The 23396-nt window shown below is 40.6% G+C and overlaps 1 protein-coding gene across 3 annotated transcripts in view; it reads left to right on the top strand.

Moving 5' to 3' along the window:
- The window catches only part of DPP6 (dipeptidyl peptidase like 6), a 1248955-nt gene that overhangs the window by 983099 nt on the left and 242460 nt on the right, over positions 1-23396 (top strand). For all 3 annotated transcript variants that reach the window (XM_056519599.1, XM_056519600.1, XM_056519601.1), the window contains exon 6: positions 1654-1706. In XM_056519599.1, the coding sequence (XP_056375574.1) occupies positions 1654-1706 (53 nt within the window). The remainder of the gene's footprint in view (positions 1-1653; positions 1707-23396) is intronic.

The raw sequence follows: 23396 nt of genomic DNA, 5'->3' as shown, positions 1-23396 counted from the left end.
ATGTATCAGGCAACTGTAATAATAACCTGGAACAATTCAGATATATTTCTTGACGTATATAGCTTTTGTTGATGTGCATGTACTACATATACTATACAGATGTATGTTATTTTGTAGCATACAGCAGATGTCATTCTTGAGTCCTGACTGTGGCTCCCAGTATACAGGTACCCTGATACCCCCAGGACTTACAGTAAAGCAGAATAAAAGTACCAGTCACAATAAACCATACAAATAGGTATCAATACTGGATAGTAATAAGAATGAAATTAGCAACTCTGCATTTAATAACTGGAACTGGAGATAATAGTTTGTATGGTGATTAAAGATGACCAAACCTCATTATCATTTACCAGCCAGAGCCATGCAGTAAGCAGTGATGCATAGTGCATCACTGTTTACTGTAGAGTAGTAGAGACTCTTGTCTAAATGACAGGAGTCCCTGTACTCTATGACGTTTTTTGTGGCATCCTAAGCTAGTGTTGCCATTGAAACTACTTACTGAGTACTGCATGGCTTCTGCTCAGTGAATACTTGCTGAGTGCTTAGTGAGAAGATGAATGGGGGTCCATAGCATGGTCACTTACCTCTTTGTGCTCAAAGAACAGTAAGCAGCGATGCTCATCCATGTTTAATTTACAGATCAAGCTTGACAAAGATCCACACATGTGACGCTTGAAACACTGCTACTGTATTATGATATTACCGGAATAAAGTCTAATTTATGAAGTGAAAGAAGGATGATACCCAGCACTCACCAGTAACACACAGTGAAAATGTATTATGCAGTGTAGTACGAGGACGCGTTTCGGCGTGGGAGCCTTCCTCAGCTGTCTGCCTATAGGCAGACAGCTGAGGAAGGCTCCCACGCCGAAACGTGTCCTTGTACTACACTATGGCATAATACATCTTCAATGTGCATTACTGGTGAGTGCTGGGTATCATCTATCTTCTACGAGTGGCTTTACCCTACCTCGTGCACCACCACAGATTCCGCATTAGTGCCGACATATCCCTATATTGAACTCATTTATAAAGTGTACATACTTTGTTCTACTATTTGGATGTCTACATGACATGTCAAAAGTATTATTATTTTTTTTTAAACAGTAATGCTTTCAATGTTAGAACATAAGATTAAGATTATTAGAATAATGCATGCTATATTATGTAGTGTACTTTGTCTGTACTATAACCATTATGTTATGCAATACAGTTTTTGAGATGACCACCCAAAATTGCACAAAAAGTAATCTCAAAGATGAAAATAATAAATGAGGAATTGAAAATCTGTTATAGAAAATCTGTTTTTTTGAAAGTTGGTAGTCTTTTCGAAGAGGTTTCACTGTTTATATATAAGATGTCCAACAATATATTTACAGTCTTATCCAGAATTCCATGCCTGACTTTACGTTTCCCTCACCGTGGTCAGAACATAAAGCTTACATAATGTCCTCACCGCCAAAGCAAACTACTATGTAGCCTACCAATATACTGCACATCAGCGTCTGTCCTAATGTATATCACAATAAGTCCAGTCCTTACAGCCCTGTAGCCTGATCTCTGTAGTCTCTACAGTTCAGTCCTGGAGCTCAGCTGGATAATTCTTGTTTTACGTCAATGTTCCTTACAGATTTCTTTTTATCATTGCAGATTTACCAGCATTCGTTCACAGCGCAGTATGCTCTATGTAACCTCATCACCGGGTAAGATTTCCATTTTCATCTTTAAAGCTGATGACCATTGATAAAAAAATAAAAATAATAATAATAATGACTTGTTTGGGTTTGGTGTAGTTTTCAGATGTCTTGGTTGAAAGGCAAGAAAAACCTACAAGAAAGATTTATTAAAACAGTCTAATACAAAACAGTCTAAAAATGTCTCTACTCTCCAATTATATTGGCAAAGGTTTTGATGTTGTTGTCCACAATTAGACTACCCATTAAGTTGGCTTTCTTTGTGAGAAAAATGTGACAAAACTTTTGGTTCACAATGTCACATTAAATCCCTGTCTCGCTAAGACAAGGCTTTGTTTTGTACAAGGCAAAAGGTGTCTACAAAGTTTCTAAAACATGCCAAATGCATTCCACTACAAAATCCACAGCTGCAAGACTACAACAAATGTCCAAAAATCAGTACAATTTGGTGCAGGTATGCAGCATTTTTGTCCTGTGTGGAACCAGTTGAACAAATAGCTTCTTCTCTCTCAAGCATAGATGGAATCCTACCCCTAGTAGGGCATGCTGGCAGAGGTTATCTTCATAATGGTGCTTACACATGGGATGTGCACTTCTGAGGTTTGCCTCTGATGAAGAGACATCTTTTCCCAAAATGTGTTATGCTTTGTCTTTCATACAATATTATTCTTGGTTAAACATCACTTGGTCCCATAAATTTGTTTGTGCTGAAGGTTTCTGGGTTTTCTGATTCCAAGTATCCTTTCCACATGGGACAGAAATGTCATGTATTTTTTGCTGTGGATTCACCGTGTTTCCTTGACGAATCTGCAACACTGCAGATTTATTACAGATCAAAGTCAATGGGTAAAAACTACATAAAAAAATCAGTGTTTCTACAACATAAAATGATAGTTTAACTTTCGTATGGATGAGAATTCTACCAATACAATATTCTGTAGACTTTCCATACACAGAGCATCTGCACAATGTTTGGATTTTAGCTCTATTCCCACCATGGAGTATTATACACCCTGTTGAAAGTCAATGAGGTCCTTTGGTGCTCATCATTTGACATTTCTGGCACTGCCTTTATGGTTACCATTGAAACAGAAACCATAACAGTGGTGTAAACCAAGCCTAAGTGTGACTCTTGCTCTGGCAGATCTCACATGTCTATACATTTCACGAACATTCATTCATTTAAATGGCCGCCATGTGGTGCTAGATAAGTGGCAAATGTGGCTTCGGCATTTGTCCTATATCAATACATAGTATAAAAAATCTGTTTGATTTGTCTATGTAAAAAATTGCCACAAAAACCATGAAAAAATGATGTCTCATGAAAATATTTTATAACATTTTCAGCACTATAAAGAGCTTTAACACTATGAATGGACTGAGCGTTGCTTTCCTGGGAAAATCTGGGAAAAACAAAGCCTGAAAACTGCCAGAATTGGCTTATTGAATTTTTTGGATATAAAATAGCAGCATCAGGCTTCAGGGTCTTTGTTTCATCTGAGTTTGATCCTGGCATCAGATTTTTTCAGCCATCAGTCATTGAAGGTGGTCAGCATTAGTCTCTGCATGACTCCATCTCTGGATCAATTCTATAGCCAGTACTTTTACTGTAAGATATCACTCAAAGCTCCCTTTGGCTCCCTTGGGTTTATTCACTCTTTGATGGGAAGGTAGCTGTAGGGGGTCTAAGTTGACACTAAGTTGTCTAACATTAAAGGGGTTGTCCAGGAATACATTTTTTTTTTTTTATAAATAACTGGGGATGGTGTAAAAAAAATGGTAAACTACTCCAATACCCCTGCAGCTGCCATTCCAATGGCTCCCAGTCTCCACTCACCCCCTCTTCTTCATGTTTCCATTGATGCCTCATCCCCTCAGAAACTGCCCAACTCAACTAATCACTGGCCACAGTAGTGTCCTGCCTCAGTCAGGGATTGGTTGAGATGACAATTCCTGCAGGATGGACAAGAAGAATCGGTGGTGACCAGGAGCCATCAGAACGGCAACTGTAGGGGGATTGGAGTAGGGGAGTATCACTTCTTTTTGTTTTTACACAGATTACATTGAGTAAGAAATAGAATAATATATGGACAATTCCTTTAACTTGGAGATCTACAGGCCAGTAAGTCAGAAGCCACTAAAGTAAGATGCTCGAAGGAAGTTCAGGGGTCCCTGAATGCTGTGTGCTCACTGCGGGGGGATCGACTACGCCCCCTCAGTTCAAGTCTAAGGGAGGGGTCATGATGGAGGTCAAGCCCCCTCCCATAGACTTGCACTGAGGGTGCGTGGTGTGACATCACGAGGGGGCTTGGCCTACACCCCGCAGTGCGCACACAGCATCCGGAACTAAATGATCCGAACGCTGGCCAGTGGAGTACTACTTTAAAACTAGTTCCAAATCCCTATCCTGAAAGTTCCATATACATCTAATGTCATAAACTACTCAATTCAAACTTCTGTCTTGTCTATATACTAAATTATTCAATTTCCTATTATCTTCAAGTTTCAATTATTTAAAGAGGAATTCCCATCTTAGCTTATTATCCCCTATTAACAGGATAGGGGTAACAGCCTGATTTGACCTCTAGAGTCCCCACCACACCCGAGAACTCGGACAGCTTGCTATTCATCTTCTTTGGGGACGATGAACATTTCTTAGTGCTGAACTCAGAAATGTGCTGTGGAGTGGCAGTCGTGCACAATCTGGACCATCCATTCATTCCAGGAACAATTTTCACCCCATTTTCAGGTTTGGTAGATGGGTGACAGAATTTGATCAAAATGTGCAGTAATGCCGCTCAGAATATTCCAAATATTCAGACTAATGTATCTTAGCATTTGCGGAGTGCAGCTGTAGCTTTGCAGCCACCGGTGCATTCATTTTGTCCTGTTTGAAAGTGGTGTCCATTTTTATTTTGTGTAAATTTCTATTGTATAGGCAGAATAAAAAAAAATAATAATAATAAAAAAAAAAAATATATATATATATATATATATATATATATATATATATAAAGCTTTTATACAGTATATGCACCTGTCTGTCATTCAGTTACATGCATTGTCCACTTGATCCATTTGTATTGAAAGCGTTGCTAACACTTCTTTGAATACTATACATGCGTACTGTTGAAATGGTTGCCATAATGACTATGTTTTCTTTATGCCTGTGGATTTGTTTGGTCCTTTTCTTAGAAGAAATAAATGTAGCACTTTTGGAGGGAATGATTTGCTAAGTATATAAAAAAAAAAAAAAAAACCTGTACCAGGAGAAAAGACTGACTACCAGCAAAGAGCATTATCTGCGTCTCCTTTTATCATTTCCTTCTCTTCGAGTAATGTTTAGTTTTCAGCATCGCTGCCCCCTGGGTTTACATTAACAGGCTTAAGATTCTATAATAGCCAGACATGTTCTTCTTTAATATTCTAGTAGTTACCATTTAAAAATGATGTGATCTCTTATTTTCAAATATTGCTCCTAGATGCCATCTAGTGGACAGCACTCACATTGCAGTTACTGAGCTGCTGTGTAGGAAAACTCTGCAATGTGGGCCAGAGAGGACAAAATATATCTAGGAGTAGTCTATAGCACATCGAGGAGATTATGTACAATGTCCTTTATCCAGCATTAGCATTACAAACTGCATTTTACCTACAGCAGTATTATTTTTTATTTGACTATGCTACAGGGGATGTAAAGTTAGTGTAGTTCATAATATAGTGTCTGTACCTGTGTGTGACGGTTTTCTCACAATTCTTCTCTAATTTTTGCCCCAATATTTATTTTTAACATTATACAAAATGACTCAGGTCTCAGGCTTTCTCAGGTTGCAGTGCGGACAAGGCATGACATCACTAGTCAGGTGATCAGAGGGAGCCTGTCCTGCTTCAGTGGGTGGAGCGACCACTGGGTGGGAGAAAGATCATTCTGCAACAGCTGTAGGCACCCTGGTTAGAAATCATTGGTCTTTGAATGGAATGGAGCTCATTTATGTTTCAATGGGTGGGGTGGCTGATGTGTGGGAAGGAGAAAAGTGACCTCACACTTACAAAAAAAAGCAACTATGAGATTTGTAGTTTGAGAGAACAAACTTCTACAGGAAATACCCAGTTCACAAAAAGCTACCAACAGTGTTGTGGTAATCTCACAACATAGTCATTTAGCCCCAAGACAAGCGCAGATCCTTCCTAAGCATGTCCATTACTGTCTGCCAGGTACGTACTAAAATCACCTTATGCTGGATAACCCCTTTATATAGACAAATACATTTGAGTCTTTTATATAGATATTTTATGTGTTGTTTCTTAAGCCTCGTTCACATGCGGAATTTCCAAGCAGAATCCTGCAAAGAAATTCCTCTCAGAAATTCCATGGAAGCAGAGTCCCATTGATTTCAGTGGGATTTTGCTGCACCGTGCACATGGCTTCCAATTCTTTCTGTGGAATCTACTCTGTTAAGCATTTGCGTCTATGGAAACAGCACATTTTTGTAATTTATAAACGTTTTATTGGTTTTTATCACTTTTTAAGAATAAACCAATAACAATAGTAATCAATAAAAATTTTTGGTTTGTTTGTTTTTGTTTTTTTAAGTTCTGTAAAAAAGCCAAATACCTAAACTAGGCTGCATTTTGAAAAAAAAATGCCACTGACCCTAAAAAGGCTACACAACAAAAATAAATAATAATAATCATAAAACCCTGAGAATGTAGAATTTTTCTAATTTTGCTATAGACTTTTACAGTGGACCTGTCATGTAAAAAGACACAAAGACATGTCAAAAGTTTGAGCAGTCAGAGACCTCCCAACTATTCAGGAGAACTAGTGAGGATAAACACATGGTAGCACAACTTACTCCACTGTTCTCAGTGATTTTTGTCTCTCTGCCCCATATATCAGCATTTCTAACAAGGGTGCCTCTAGCCTTTGGCTGTCCAGGCATGCTGGGAGTTATAGTTTTGCAACAGCTAGAGGCACCCTGGTTGGGAAACACTGCCAGATTTTTTTGAACAGTGGTCCGTGAAAATTAAAAATGTTGCTCAGCCCACTATTCCAAAGATCTGTCAAATGCAAATGGGGTACATTCTGTGAGGGGTGTAGTTTCCGAAATGGGGTCACATGTGGGCAGGGGCGGATCCAGAGTCGAGTCTCGGGAGGGGCACTATTAGAGTATTTTGTGTTGGCGGACAGAAAACAAAGTGTTTCTTACGGAACTTACAATATTATTAAATGTATCATACAGTCCTAACCTTGTTTAAGACTCTTAGGCCATGTTCACATGTCAGAATAATTATCAAATATACCAATTGCCACAGAATGGGAAAGTGCTAAAGAAGTTTTTACCATTTAAAACTACAGCTTCCAGTATGACCTAAGTAGTGGTAAGGGGATGCTGGGAGTTGTTGTTTCACCCATCATTACTGCAGAACTTCTTCAGTGACTACAGCTCTGATGGGACACACACAGGAGGATACAAATGATATCAGTGACTACAGGTGACGTCTTCTCTATAGTCTTTCCTTATCTAATTCAGATGTACATACCACCGGGACTTGTTTCAGCTAAATCTTCTCTCTGCAGAACTTGATGCCCAGACGTCTCCTCACTATGTCAGCGGATTCTGATCCTCTATATGAAAACAATTATTATAATACTGCCAAACACTGTATTCTTCGAATATAATACTGGCACATACCTTCTGAATATAATTCTGACACACTGTACCCCCTGAATAAACAACACACTGTACCCTCTGAATATAATACCGCCACACACCGTACCCTCTGAATATAATACTACCACACACTGCGCCATCTAAATATAATACTACCACACACTGTGCCCTCTGAATATAACACTACCACACACTGTGCCCTCTAAATTTAATACTAACAAACACTGCACTCTCTGAATATAATACTACCACACTGTGTCCTCTAAATGTAATACTACCACACACTGCACTCTCTGGATATAATACTACCACACACTGCACTCTCTGAATATAATAATACCACACTGCACTCTCTGAATAGAATACTACCACACACTGTACCCTCTGTATGTAATACTACCAAACACTGCACTCTCAGAATATAATACTACCACACACTGCACTCTCTGAATATAATACTACCACACACTGTGCCCTCTAAATTTAATACTACCACACACTGCACTCTCTGAATAGAATACTACCACACACTGTACTATCTGTATATAATACTACCACACACTGCACTCTCTGAATATAATACTACCACACACTGTACCCTCTAAATTTAATACTACCACACACTGCACTCTCTGAATATAACTTGCTGTGCAGTGCACCCTCTGAATAAAATACCTAAATGTATTGTGGCCCATAAAAAAATGTACCGCCCCAGAAATTCCTCATAATTTACAATATACTTCTGAAATGCAAAACACTCTGTGCCTTCACATATAGTAATAATGCCCCATCTTGTGCCCCTACATATAATAATTATGACCCATCCTGTTCCCCCCACATAATAATGTCCTGTGCCCCTAACATATATTGCCCCCTGTGCTGTGCCCTTCACATATAATTCCCCGTTCTTTGCCCCTCACATATAATGCCCCCATCATGCGTCCCTCACATATAATGCCCCCTGTGCTGTGCCCCTCACATATAATGCCCCCCCCCCCCCCCGTGCTGTGCCCCTCACATATAAATCCTGCTCCCTGGTGCTCCCCCCCCCCCCAAAAAAAAAAAAAAAAAAAAACATTTCTGCAAAATTCGGTCTCCAAAATCCCATTGTGGCTCCTTCCCTTCTGAGCCCTCTGTTGCACCCAAAGAGCACTTTACATCCACATATATGGTATTTCCTTACTCAAGAGAAATTGGGTTACAAATTTTTGGGGTCTTTTTCTCATTTTACCCCTTGGGGCTACAAGAACATGTTAGTGTCGAAAATTAAGATTTAGAATTTTCTCCTCCACATTGCTGCTATGTGTTAAACTTTCTGAATGTAATTGTGTATACTTTGAGGGGTGCAGTTTATTATTATCTGGTCCATTATGGGGGATTTTTAACATAAAGTCCCTCAAATTTACTTCAAAACTGAACTGGTCTCTGAAAAATTCAGATTTAGAAATTGTGAAAATTCAAAAATTGCTGCTATATTTTGAATCCCTCTGATGTCTTCAAAAAGTAAAAACATGTCAACTTTATGATGCCAACATAAAGGAAACATATTGTGTATGTGAATCAATATGTAATTTATTTGGAATGTCCATTTTCCTTACAAGCAAAGAGTTTAAAAGTTAGAAAAATGCAAAAAAAAATCATGAATTTTGGAATTTTTCACCAAGAAATGATGCAAGTATTTACCACTAACATAAAGTAGAATATGCCATAAAAAAAAAACAATCTCGGAATGAAATCCATAAGTAAAAGCATCTCTGAGTCATTTATGTCCTTAAAGGAGTAGTCCGGTGCACACTTTTTTCCTTTTATCCCGTCCGGGCTGCAAAATAAAAGAAAACAAACTTTCTCTTACCTGCCAACGGCCCCCGGAGATCCGGTACACTCCGGTACAGATGTTCGGTCCCCGGACTGTATTCTTCTTACTTCCTGTTAGCCCGGCACGTCACATGGAGCTTCAGCCTATCACCGTCCGCAGCGATGTCCCGCCTCGGCTGGTGATAGGCTGAAGCTCCGTGTGACGTGCCGGGCTAACAGGAAGTAAGAAGAATACAGCCCGGGGACCGAACACCTGTACCGGAGCCAGGGGGCTCGCTGGCAGGTAAGATAAAGTGTGTTTTCTTTTATTTTGCAGCCCGGATGGGATAAAATGAAAAAAGTGTGCACCGGAGTACTCCTTTAAGGGGTTAAAAAAAAATCTCTGAATTCGGTAATGTCTGAACTTGTAAATCATAATGGATCTCATTTACTTAGGCTTTTCCGAGTTGCTTTTGTAGAGTTTTTTGTGTCGCATGTGTTGTGCCCTCTTAAGTTATAGGGTTCAGAATAAGGCAATATTAAGCATACTTATTTTGTCAAAAAATGTTTACTTTTTCTAAAAGTAGTACAATGATACAAAAGCATGTAAATGTGGGTATCATATTGATGCTCAAAGTGCAGCTTACCAAGACAGTCTCATAGACTTACATTGTAAGTTTGTCTCGCTTGGGGCTCGCAAGCGAAGATTCCATCAGGCGGCCGTGAGCAAAAAATACTTCAGCTGTAGGACCGCGGGGCATTGCGCCGTCACCATTGACAGCTATGCAATGCTCGCAGAATTCTGCGCAAAGAATGAACATGTTCTTTCTTTGAGCAGAACCATTTCAGAAGCTGAAATGTCTGTCAATGAAATTCGGCAGTGTGAACAGGTCTTACAGAAGACTCATTCACACTGATGGGAATGTTCACTGCGCGGAATTCCACTTGAGGAATTCCGCTCCCGGAATTCTGCAGTGTGAACATACCCTTAGCGCTCACTTTTCCCTGCTAGTTTAAACTAAAGGTCGCAGTATAATCACTCAGACCCCAACTGATGAAAACTTTTGACCACGACATGTCAAAAGTTTTTCAAAGTGATAGTATGATTAATGCCCGCCCCTAATTATATGCATGGACCCTCCCATGTTGTTCACCCACTTTGGAGTGTATGTACACACCCCATTCAAATCTCTGCAGATTTGTTGACAGAAAGGACGACAAGAAGGTGAACGGCACATGCGGATGGAAGTCATAATGATTGGTGAGTGAAGAATGAGGAAAATAACCCTTAAGAATGCGCTGCTGGTTACAGTAAGAAGTTGAAGCCAAACCAAAAAGTATAGTCAAACACTGGGGTGGTTTATTAGGTAAAACCCAATAAAAGTTACAAGAATGATGCGTTTCGGGGGAGGCACCCCCTTCCTCAGATCAGTATGGGTATAGCAAACACAGACAGGGTATAAATATGTTTGATATTGGAACCAATACACAAAGGGGCGGAGCCAATTGGTGACATCACGAAGTACATTACACAACCTATGAATAAAGTGCAATCAAAATACATACATGCAGATGAAAACCAAAGAGAGGTCAGGTTCTATATATTCCTATTGAGTTATTATGTAGATATTCGCCATGACCATATGTAATGTGCAGCAATGTGATGCCGCACCAGGACCGATGACATCCGGGCTCCAGATGTCAACATCCTGTGCAGCGCACAGCGGAGGATGCTGACAGCGATGGAGCCAGTGTTAAGGACGCATTGCTAAGCAGAGGCGTTCACGTGACAGGAGGCAACCAATCACAGACAGGGGGCTGGCGTGAACGCTGGCGCTCCTGTCAGTGATGACACAGTGGTTCACGATCACAGGGAGCCATCAGATACACAGTAAAGTATGTGCGGACATATAAAATATATAGATATATTGAATGTATGTGTTTATATAGGAGTGTTGGGTACTGACAGCGCATCAGGTATAAATGTGCATCAGGAGGATTAATGTAGTGGTGGCGAAGCCTCAACGTGCAAGGCAGCGCTAAACTAGAGCTCATCTGGTGGGTATACGCCATGTGAGGGGTTAGCTGTCTAATGCAACACAAGTAGAATAAACAATATAACTCATATTACATGATAGCATCAACTGACAACCTGAGAATATAGCATGAATAAAATTGAGGAACATATAGTGGATTGATAAAGAGAATGGGGTTATTTATATTGGAAAAATGCAGAAAATAATCAAACAGTAGAAGAGGATGATGCATATAAGCAATGGTATAAAAACATATTATCAGGGATTAAAAAGCAGCATGTAGGAAGCATAATAATACAGCAGAATAAATAGAGCAGAAATAAACATGCATGTAGGCATCAGCATAGAAACATATTATGAGGACTAAAAGGCAGCATGTTAGGAGCATAATATATATATATATATATATATATATATATATATATATATTTTTTTTTTTTTTTTAAAGTATATATGGTGTATAACTAATAATAAATAGATACATTATTTTAGTAGTGAAAGGTCGCATAGTGAATCAACACTGTATATATATGTCCATAGAGAGCACATTGGGTGCATAGCATGTTCGTATGAATGGAAAAGGGACACGTGAATAAAAGCACATAAATTGTGGAAAATATAAAAAAGTGTGTATATATATATATAAAACTTGTTATATAAAGAATATATACAAAACCTATATATAAAAGCAGGCAGAGGGGAATAAACAAGCGAGGCCCATTAAAAATTGCATTCTATCATTGAGGCCCTGCGGGGATAGGGTGTGCAGGTTATGTATCCAATAATTCTCTCGCATCCTAAATGTGTTGAATCTTTGGGAAACGTCTTTTGTAATTTGCTCAATTGCTCAATTCCCAGAATGATGTTCATGCATGTGGCGGGAAACACTGTACAGTGTGAATCCGTGGACCGTGTTGTTTCTATGTTTGTTGAGGCACTCTCGAAAACAGCGTATCGTCCTCCCAACATACTGTAAACCACACGGACACTGAAGCAGGTATACCACATACTGGGATCCACAGTCAAGATGTGTCTTAATAGGGTTTGATACCTTAGTGACCTGTGAATTAAATTCTTTACATTAATATACGATATGAGGGCAACATTTTCATCTGGGTAAACCACATTTGAAATTTCCTGTCGTGGCTAAAAAGTATGATGTCGTGGCCATAATGGATTTGGACTTCAATTTGCTGGGGGCAACCAGGTTTTGGAGGGTGCATCCCATATGAAAGGTAAGTGGGGGTTTGGGAGGGAGCAAAGTGCTCAGATGGGGATCCTTGATCCTTCAATAGAATGGCCAAATGCTTGTTGAGCACCTTTCTAATACTGCTGTATTCCCTACTTTAAGTTTTAACAAAATTAGTAGAACGATCTTGGACGGGGTGAGTAGCACAGGGTTTGGGAGCCAGACAGTCTTTTTGTGTGAGGGCTAGCGCTCTATTAAAAGAGGAGTGCACCAGGGGGGCAGGATAGCCCTTGCCCTTGAACCATGCTTTTAAAGTGTTGCTCTGGATTCTAAAATCCTCCTCCCTGGTGCAATTCCATTGGATTCTATTGAACTGTCCAAATGGGACATTGCACAGCCACTTTTTGTAGTGAGCGCTATTGAAGTTCTGGCAACTATTACTATCAACCTGTTTGAAAAAGGTTTTGGTATATAATCTGTTATCCTCATCGTGTGAGACAATCACATCTAGAAACTCAGCAGGGTTGTTATAGATGGATTGTGTGAACTGTAATGGCCAGTTGTTGGTGTTCAGGTCTGTAAGAAATGTGTTCAAATCTTCCCTATTCCCCTTCCAGATGAAAAAAATATCATCAATATAGCGACAATAATAAATACAGTTAGAAAAGAGGGGGTGGGGTATATGAATTCAATTTCAAATGGCCGACCCTGCTAAAAAATTTCAGGCTGAACTCAGGGGGTCCTCGCCAAGGCAGAGAGGGACTACATTATCATTAAAGAATCGGCTCTCCCACTATTTTATTATTTACCAAAAATTCATAAAAACCTCACCCATCCTCCTGGCCGTCCAATTATATCAGGTATCAATTCCATTTCCTCAAATCTCTCCCACTACATTGACCTCCTGCTACAGAAAAATGTTATTGGACTCACATCTCATCTGAAAGACACCACGGATTTCATCAATACCATCCTGGAAGTTGAGTGGTCCCCCGAATACTTATTGGTCACGATGGACATATCTTCACTATACACAGTCATTGAGCATAACTTGGGAATCAAGGCCGTTTCACACTTTATAAGCAACGACCCCAGCATGCCCTCTGCCCTTATAGATTTTATTCTGAAGGGTCTCTTGTTAATTTTTCAGCATAATTATTTTGAAATAAGTGAAAAGTGACCCCGAGTTTTGCAAATCTGTTTGTTGTCCTTGTCGATATTGAATTCATATACCCCCACCCCTTCTTTTCTAACTGTATTTATTATCATTGCTATATTGATGATATTTTTTTCATCTGGAAGGGGAATAGGGAAGAGTTGAACACATTTCTTACAGACCTGAACACCAACAATTGGTGATTACAGTTCACACAATCCATCTATAACAACCCTGCTGAGTTTCTAGATGTGATTGTCTCACACGATGAGGGTAACAAATTATATACCAAAACCTTTTTCAAACAGGTTGATAGTAAAAGTTACCTGAACTTCAATAGTGCTCACTACAAAAAGTGGCTGTGCAATGTCCCATTCGGAAAGTTCAAAAGAATCCATAGGAATTGCACCAGGGAGGAGGATTTTAAAACCCAGAGCAACACTTTAAAAGCATGGTTCAAGGGCAAGGGCTATCCTGCCCCCCTGGTGCACTCCTCTTATAAAAGAGCACTAGCCCTCACTGTCTGGTTCCCAAACCATGTGCTTCTCACCCCGTCCAGGATCGTTCTACTAATTTTGTTACAACTTACAGTAGGGAATACAGCAGTATTAGAAAGGTGCAAAACAAGCATTGGGCCACTCTATTGAAGGAGCCCCATCTGAGCACTTTGCTCCCTCCCAAACCCCCACTTACCTTTCACAGGGGATGCACCCTCCAAAACCTGGTTGCCCCCAGCAAATTGAAGTCCAAATCCACTATGGCCACAACATCAAACTTTTTAGCCACGACAGATAATTTCAAATGTGGTTTACTCAGATGCAAATATTGCCCTCATATCGTTTATTAATGTAAAGAATTTAATTCACAGGTCACTAAGGTATCAAACCCTATTAAGACACGTCTTGACTGTGGATCCCAGTATGTGGTATACCTGCTTCAGTGTCCGTGTGGTTTACAGTATGTTGGGAGGACAATACGCTGTTTTTGAGAGTGCCTCAACAAACATCAAAACATTACGGTCCACGGATTCACCCTGTACAGTGTTTCCCGCCACATGCATGAACATCATTTTGGGAATTTTAGCCTGTTAAAAGCCTTTCTGATTGAGCAAATTACAAAAGACGTTTCCCAAAGATTCAACACATTTAGGATGCGAGAGAATTATTGGATACATACCCTGAACACCCTATCCCCGCAGGGCCTCAATGATAGAATGCAATTTTAATGGGCCTCGCTTGTATATTCCTCTCTGCGTGCTTTTATATATAGGTCTTGTATACATTTTTTTATAACAAGTTTCATATATATATATATATATACATATATATATATATATATATATATATATATATATATATATACACACGCACTTTTTTTTATATTTTCCACAATTTATGTTCTTTTATTCACGTGTCCCTTTTCCATCCATACGGACATGCTATGCACCCAAAGTGCTCTATAAGGACATATACCGGTATATACTGTGTTGATTCACAGTAATGTATCTATTTATTATTATTGATACACCATGTATACTTAAAAAAAAAATTATATATATATATATATATATATATATATATATATATATATTATGCTCCTAACATGCTGCTTTTTAGTCCTCATAATATGTTTCTATGCTGATGCCTACATGCATGTTTATTTCTGCTCTATTTATTCTGCTGTATTATTATGCTTCCTACATGCTGCTTTTTAATCCCTGATAATATGTTTTCATACCATTGCTTATATGCATCATCCTCTTCTGCTGTATGATTTTTTCAGCGTTTTTCCAATATATATAACCCCATTCTCTTTATCAATCCACTATATATTCCTCAATTTTATTCATGCTATATACTCAGGTTGCACATTGAGGCTTTGCCACCACTACATTAATCCTCCTGATGCACATTTATACCCAATGCGCATTTACCCCAGTGCTGGCAGTACTAAACACTCCTATATAAAACATACATTCAATATATCTATATATTCTATAGCAGTGGTGTACCAAAGGGGGGGGGGGGGGTTACTCTGCATATGCCTATGGGGAAGATGGGGGGGTTACTCTGCATATACCTATGGGGAAGATGGGGGGGGTTATTCTGCATATACCTATGGGGAAGAGGGGGGACGGGGGTTACTCTGCATATACCTATGGGGAAGAGGGGGGAGGGGGGGTAACTCTGCATATACCTATGAGGAAGAGGGGGGGGGGTTACTCTGCATATACCTATGGGGAAGGGGGAGGTTACTCTGCATATACCTATGGGGAAGAGGGGGAGGGGGGTTACTCTGCATATACCTATGAGGAAGAGGGGGGAGGGGGTGACTCTGCATATACCTATGGGGAAGAGGGGGGTGACTCTGCATATATCTATGGGAAAGAGGGGGATGTAACTGCATATACCTATGGGAAATGGGGGGGGGGTAACTGCATATACCTATGGGAAAGAGGGGGGGTGTAACTACATATACCTATGGGAAAGAGGGGGAGGGGGGGTTACTCTGCATATACCTATGGGAATAGGGGGGTGTAACTCTGCATACACCTATGGAGAAGAGGGGGGTGTAACTGCATATACCTATAGGAAAGAGGGGGGGGGTGTAACTGCATATACCTATGGGAAAGAGGGGGGGTAACTGCATATACCTATAGGAAAGAGGGGGGGTGTAACTGCATATGCCTATGGGAAAGAGGGGGGTGTAACTGCATATACCTATGGGGAATAGGGGGGTGTAACTGCTTATACCTATGGAAAGGGGGGGATAACACTGCATATACCTATGGGAAAGGGGGGATTGGGCACCTGCTTATACCTATGGGAAAGAGGGGGGGGGGGTAACTCTGCCTATACCTATGGGGAAAGGGGAGGAAAGGGGTGGGGGTGGGGTAACTCTGACAATACCAATGGGGAAGATGGGGGGGGTTGTAACTCTGTCTATACCAATGCGGAAGGGGGGGGGAACTCTGCCTATACCTATGGGGAAAGGAGGAGGGGGGGTATAATTTTGCCTATATGTACGGGGAAAGGGGATGGGGGGACTCTGCCACCTATACCTAAAGTGAAACAGTCTGTTCCATGCTGGGAGTAGTAGTACTACCTGAAAAATAAAAAAATAAAAAGAAAGTGGAAAAGTTAAAATACACAAACACTTTATTAAACACATTATTAAAATATATTACTAATAGAAAGTTTAACAAAACATATTATTTTTTACATTTAAATGGCCCCTTTCTACATTTTTATTAATGTTGGCTACATTTTTAGGTCCCTGCCGCCCACATAAATTGGTCCCTGTTTAAAAGTCTGCCATTGCTTCCAAATTGTACATGTAAGAACATTCCAGTATTTGCTAACTTTGCTAAAGGGATCAAAATAAATAATATTAGTTTGCAACGGAGTACCCCTTTAAAGGGGTACACCACCCCTAGACTATGTATCCCCTATTCATAGGATAGGGGATAAGATGTCTGATTGCTGGGGTCCTGTCACTGGGACTTCCGCCATCTTTGGGCCGGCACCCTGGTGTTCTGAACATTTATGCTCAGAGCACTGGCCTCGGGCAGCTGTGGTCATGACGTCATGCCATGCCCCCTCCATTCATGTCTATGAGAGGGGGCGTGAGGGGGCTGCTCATAATGCCCCCTTCCATAGACATGAAGGGAGGGGGTGAAGCGTGGCGTCATTACCACAGCTCCCCGAGGCCGGTGTTCTGAACATAAATGTTTAGAACCCTGGGGTGCTGGCCTGAAGATCGCAGGGGTCCCAGCGGCCGAACCCCCCGCAATCAGACATCTTATCCTTTTGATAGAAGATAAGATGTCTACAGGGGGAGTACCCCTTTAAGTATCTGCAGGTTGTCCATTTTGTGACTAAGACAATGCTAGCAGTATGTTTCACGATATATAACAAATCATAATCAGATTTCTTCATTACTGCCCAAACATTTATTATTTAGTAATTGGCTGAAAAATAGGTCAGTCACTGCAGGATGCAGCCAGCTTTAGAAAACAGATGTTCAGCTGCTCCAGAATAATGAGCTCCTGCTTCCCAATTTATATTGATGAGAAAGTAGTTTTCTTGCATTACAATTTAAAACAGTAGGCGTGCTGGATAATATTAAATTATTTAATTTATTCCGGACTTTATATCCGCCACATGTTATTATTAATTTCGGCTGCAAACACAGGTTTTTATTATTAGGGTTTTTTCTGCTGTGTTTTTTTTTTTTTTTTTTTTCAATTAATTTACTTTATTGGCACACTACATAAAGTGCTGGAAAGAGCTGAAACTTTTTTCTTGAAAAATGGTAATGGAAGCCATTAAAAGATTTACCTATGTAATACAATAAAAAAATAAAAAAAAGGGCCTAACTACTCAGGATAACAATAATAAACAATGGGAATTATTATTATTATTTTATTTTTTTTTTCTATTATTATTATTATTATTAAGGTTGTACAGGACTATAAAAGCAAAAGCTGCTATATTCCATAAACAGGGCCACAATTCTCTGTGGGTTGTATTACAGCTCTGCTTTATTGAAGTGAATGGAGCTGGGCTACAATTCTACAACTGTGGGGCATCATTTTTGGAAGAAAGCAGCCATGTTATTCTAATGCTATTGCAACCCCATATATATTATTGGTTTACGTTGTGCTTTAGGGTGTAAATATAAATATAAGGCATATCACCTATCCACAGGCCAATTGACTGTGAATTATCTGTAGATTTGAATTTGATTTGAATGTGATTTAAAATTGTCCCTTTGCTCACTGGGCCAAGTGCAGAGTGCCCAGCCTGGCAAGTTTAAGGCACAGTATAATTAGGGCAGAGGTAAGTAAGTAAGTAGCAATCCATAGCACATTGATGTTTAGTGTACAGCAGAAGGTGTGACAAGCCGGGTGGCAATGGCATATGATGTTGGTGTATGGTGTGGCATAAACAACTTACAGTTTGTGACACCAGGGCACTGTTAACCTCCATGTTCCGAGGTTGAGCTAACTCTCCTGGGACAAGCACAGGGAAAATGATGACCACGATGCAAGGTCACAGAGAACTATCTTTACTGAGGCAGAGATGTTGTTCACAGTACAAATTTATGCAGAGGGAAGTACAGAGTGAGCCTGGGAAACCTGTCACTTACTGGGATTTGTAGTTGCTTAAACTGCAGACTTGAGCCCACTCTGAATTAGTGACTTGAGACTGACTGACTCAAGACTATTTTTTCCCTAGAGCGTTGTGCTTACCGCCAGACTTGAACTTCCTGAGCGATAGAGTTTTCCTGAGATTTGCGTGGCAGATTGTAGGTTACTTTTCCTTAGGCCTCCTCAGACTTTTCCTCACACTGTTTCTCAGCTCACACAATACTGAACTTGAGCTGGACTAAAGCTAGACTGAGACTGAGCAGCTCCTTCTCCCTGCACTATATAAAGGCTAATGTTGGGGGCTCCTATTGGGGCATCAGGGTTACCTGGGTAGCTGTGCAACATTTCCTTAGAAGACATTTTCAACATTTATTAAAGGCAATGTAACAAACACATTATAAATCATCAGACAATAATTTCAATGCAGCACTTGAGTAGTGGGGCCCAGCACAGGTACCTGAAGCAATTTTTACCTGACAGGACACCTCCTGTACTGGGACACCACACAGGTACTTCTGTCAAAGTGATAAGAGTTCCTGCACCATTATCTAGTTTCTGTAGTGCCCTAAGCGAAAGTGCCATGGAAACTGCATGCTGAGCAGGAGCCATACACTGTATGCCTTGCTGCTCAGTGAAAACTTCCACAGAGAATCTGATCTTCTGCAGCTGCCGTTCTGAAGGGGGAAGGTCCCTGTTGCTGACTGCTGCTCCCAACGTTGTCTGATGGCTGCTCAGCTAGTCATTGGCTCCCCTCCCTCCCCTACTTCTCTGTAAACTTTTTATTATCTATAGTGCAACATTTTACAAACAGTATGCCTTCAGGTGTGGAAAAACTACAAGTCCCAGCATGTCCCGACAGCCTTTAGCTGTCCGGGCATGCTGGGAGTTGTAGTTTTGCGACAGCTGGAGGCACACTGTTTGTAAAACACTGACATATATATTTATGACTTAAATATTAAATGGGCACTGCCAGATCCAAAAACTTTTTATATGTCATTACTGAGAAAAATTAAAGACTTTTTGTAATGGGGTTGTTTAAAAATGTTGAATATTTAATAAAGAAAATGGCCCCTAAAAATACCACCACTAGGGATCCCCATACCTTCTGGGACACTAACCAGTCCTGCAGCAACATCAGACTTGTCCATGAGTCATAGACAAGAGATGAGTCATGGACAAGGCTGCCTGAGCAGACACACCAATCATCTCCCACCACCACAAGGGATGGACACGCCCCCCTCCCCTGAAGGGATTTCTAACACTGTGAGCTAATGGAAAGAGGGATTTTTATAATAAATATAGGCAGTAGCATTGCCAGTGAGGTGCAGGGGGTGCGGGCCGCATTGGGTGACACCCGCAAACACCCCCAAGTATGAAGCTACCCCACAATGGTGTCACCCCATTCATCCTTCACTGCCACCGTACAGCAGTGTTTCCCAAGCAGTGGGTCAGAAGAAAGACTAAAAAGCAGGAGAACAGAAGATGATGGCATTGCTGGCAGGTTACACAGGTAACACTATAAATACTGGGCCCTGACCCCTGCCATTCCTCAATCCCCCCATCCCCCCCCCCCCCCACGCACACACACTGTGAATTGTAACCCCTTAATCCCTGTTCTATGACCTTAATTTGGTTTATTATGCCTGCACTGTGACATCACTGTGTGTATAATCCCTGTACTGTGACATCACTATGTGTATAATCCCTGTACTGTGACATCACTGTGTGTATAATCCCTGTACTGTGACATCACTGTGTATTATCCCTGTTCTGTGACATCATTTGGTGTATCATGCCTGCACTGACATCACTGTGTGTATAATCCCTGTACTGTGACATCACTGTGTATTATACCTGTTCTGTGACATCATTTGGTGTATTATGCCTGCACTGTGACATCACTGTGTATATAATCCCTGTACTGTGACATCACTGTGTATTATCCCTGTTCTGTGACATCATTTGGTGTATTATGCCTGCACTGTGACATCACTGTGTGTATAATCCCTGTACTGTGACATCACTGTGTATTATCCCTGTACTGTGACATCACTGTGTATATTATCCCTGTACTGTGACATCTCTGTGTATATTATCCCTGTACTGTGACCTCACTGTGTATAGTATCCCTGTACTGTGACATCACTGTGTATATTATCCCTATACTGTGACATCACTGTGTGTATAATCCCTGTACTGTGACATCACTGTGTGTATTATCTCTGAACTGTGACATCACTGTGTATATTATCTCTGTACTGTGACATCACTGTATGTATTATCCCTGTACCGTGACATCACTGTGTGTATTATCCCTGTACTGTGACATCACTGTGTATATTATCTCTGTACTGTGACATCACTGTGTGTATTATCCCTGTACTGTGACATCACTGTGTATTATCCCTGTACTGTGACATCACTGTGCATATTATCCCTGTACTGTGACATCACTGTGTATATTATCCCTGTACTGTGACATCTCTGTGTATATTATCCCTGTACTGTGACATCTCTGTGTATATTATCCCTGTACTGTGACCTCACTGTGTATAGTATCCCTGTACTGTGACATTACTGTGTATATTATCCCTATACTGTGACATCACTGTGTGTATAATCCCTGTACTGTGACATCACTGTGTGTATTATCTCTGTACTGTGACATCACTGTGTATTATCCCTGTACTGTGACATCACTGTGTATTATCCCTGTACTGTGACATCACTGTGTGTATTATCTCTGTACTGTGACATCACTGTGTGTATAATCCCTGTACTGTGACATCACTGTGTATTATCCCTGTTCTGTGACATTATTTGGTGTATTATGCCTGCACTGTGACATCACTGTGTATAATCCCTGTACTGTGACATCACTGTGTATTATCCCTGTACTGTGACATCACTGTGTGTATTATCCCTGTACTGTGACATCACTGTGTATTATCCCTGTACTGTGACATCACTGTGTGTATTATCCCTGTACTGTGACATCACTGTGTATTATCCCTGTACTGTGACATTATTTGGTGTATTATCCCTGTACTGTGACATCACTGTGTATATTATCCCTGTACTGTGACATCACTGTGTATTATCCCTGTACTGTGACATCACTGTGTGTATTATCCCTGTACTGTGACATCACTGTGTATTATCCCTGTACTGTGACATCATTTGGTGTATTATCCCTGTACTGTGACATCACTGTGTATATTATCCCTGTACTGTGACATCACTGTGTATTATCCATGTTCTGTGACATCATTTGGTGTATTATGCCTGCAATGTGACATCACTGTGTGTATAATCCCTGTACTGTGACATCATTGTGTATTATCCCTGTTCTGTGACATCATTTGGTGTATTATGCCTGCACTGTGAACTCACTGGGGGACATGTATCATTTCCAGTGTATAATAGAAATTTTTTACCCCCTCTGCCTGTTGTGTAAATTTGGCGCAGTTGCGTTACATTTATCATTCTTGCGCAGCTACTTTCTTGAATTGCGTTTAAATTTAGAATTCTCCTCAGAGCATAAATTTACACTGCAGCTCTATTTAGTAGGAGCTTTGTCTGCAGCGTATCTGCACCTAAACAGTAAATGTGTCCTCGTTATTTGTTTTAGAATTTTTTTTCTTCATTATGTAGAGTTTTAATCTCACAATAATACCACTTTTTGCACCCAATTATAACACATCAATTATACCAATGTCCTTATTCTTCATTTAACATCTGTGACCCCCCTGTGCAAATCACCTCAAATGTACATGGTGCACTCTACCTTGTGGGCCTTGTTGTGCGCCCGCAGAGCACTTTGCGCCCACATATGTGTTATCTCCGTACTCCGGCTAAATTGTGTCCCAAAAAATGGGGATCTTTTTTCCCATTTACCTCTTGTGAAAATGTAAAGTGTGCGGCAACACCTGCATGTCAGTGTAAATAATTTTATTTTTATACACTAACACACTGGTGTAGACTCCAACTGTTCCTTTTCATAATGGGTAAAAGGAGAAAAAGCCCCCCAAAATCTGTAAGGCAATTTCTCCCGAGTACGGCGATACCCCATATGTGACCCTAAACTGTTGCCTTGAAATACGACAGGGCTCCGAAGTGAGAGAGCGCCATGCGCATTTGAGGCCTAAATTAGGGTTTTGCATAGGGGTGGACATAGGGGTATTCTATGCCAGTGTTTCCCAAACAGGGTGCCTCCAGCTGTTGCAAAACTCCCAACATGCCTGGACAGTCAATGTCTGTCCGGCAATACTGGGAGTTGTTGTTTTGCAACAGTTGGAGGCTCCATTTTGGAAACAGTGCCGTACCAGACGTTGTTCATATTTATTGGGGAGGGGAGGGGGGCTGTGTAGCGGTATGTGTATATGTAGTGTTTTTTACTTATTTTATTTAAGTGTAGTGTAGTGTTTTTAGGGTACAGTCACACGGGCGGGGGTTGACAGCGAGTAAACCTCTGCCCATGTGAGTGTACCCTGTCCATTCACATTGGGGGGAGGGGGGGGGGGGGGAAACATCCAGCTGTTGCAAAACTACAACTCCGAGCATGCCCTTTGGCTGTCCGTGCATGCTGGGAGTTGTAGTTTTGCAACAGCTGGAGGCACACTGGTTGCAAAACACTTGAAAGTTTTTCACTTAACTTAGTGTTTCCAAACCAGTGTGCCTCCAGCTGTTGCACAACT

Source organism: Hyla sarda, chromosome 5 (assembly GCF_029499605.1).
Source record: "Hyla sarda isolate aHylSar1 chromosome 5, aHylSar1.hap1, whole genome shotgun sequence".
NCBI lineage: Eukaryota > Metazoa > Chordata > Amphibia > Anura > Hylidae > Hyla > Hyla sarda.
Note: the sequence above shows the minus strand (reverse complement) of the source record. Positions and strands in the feature narration are given on the sequence as shown.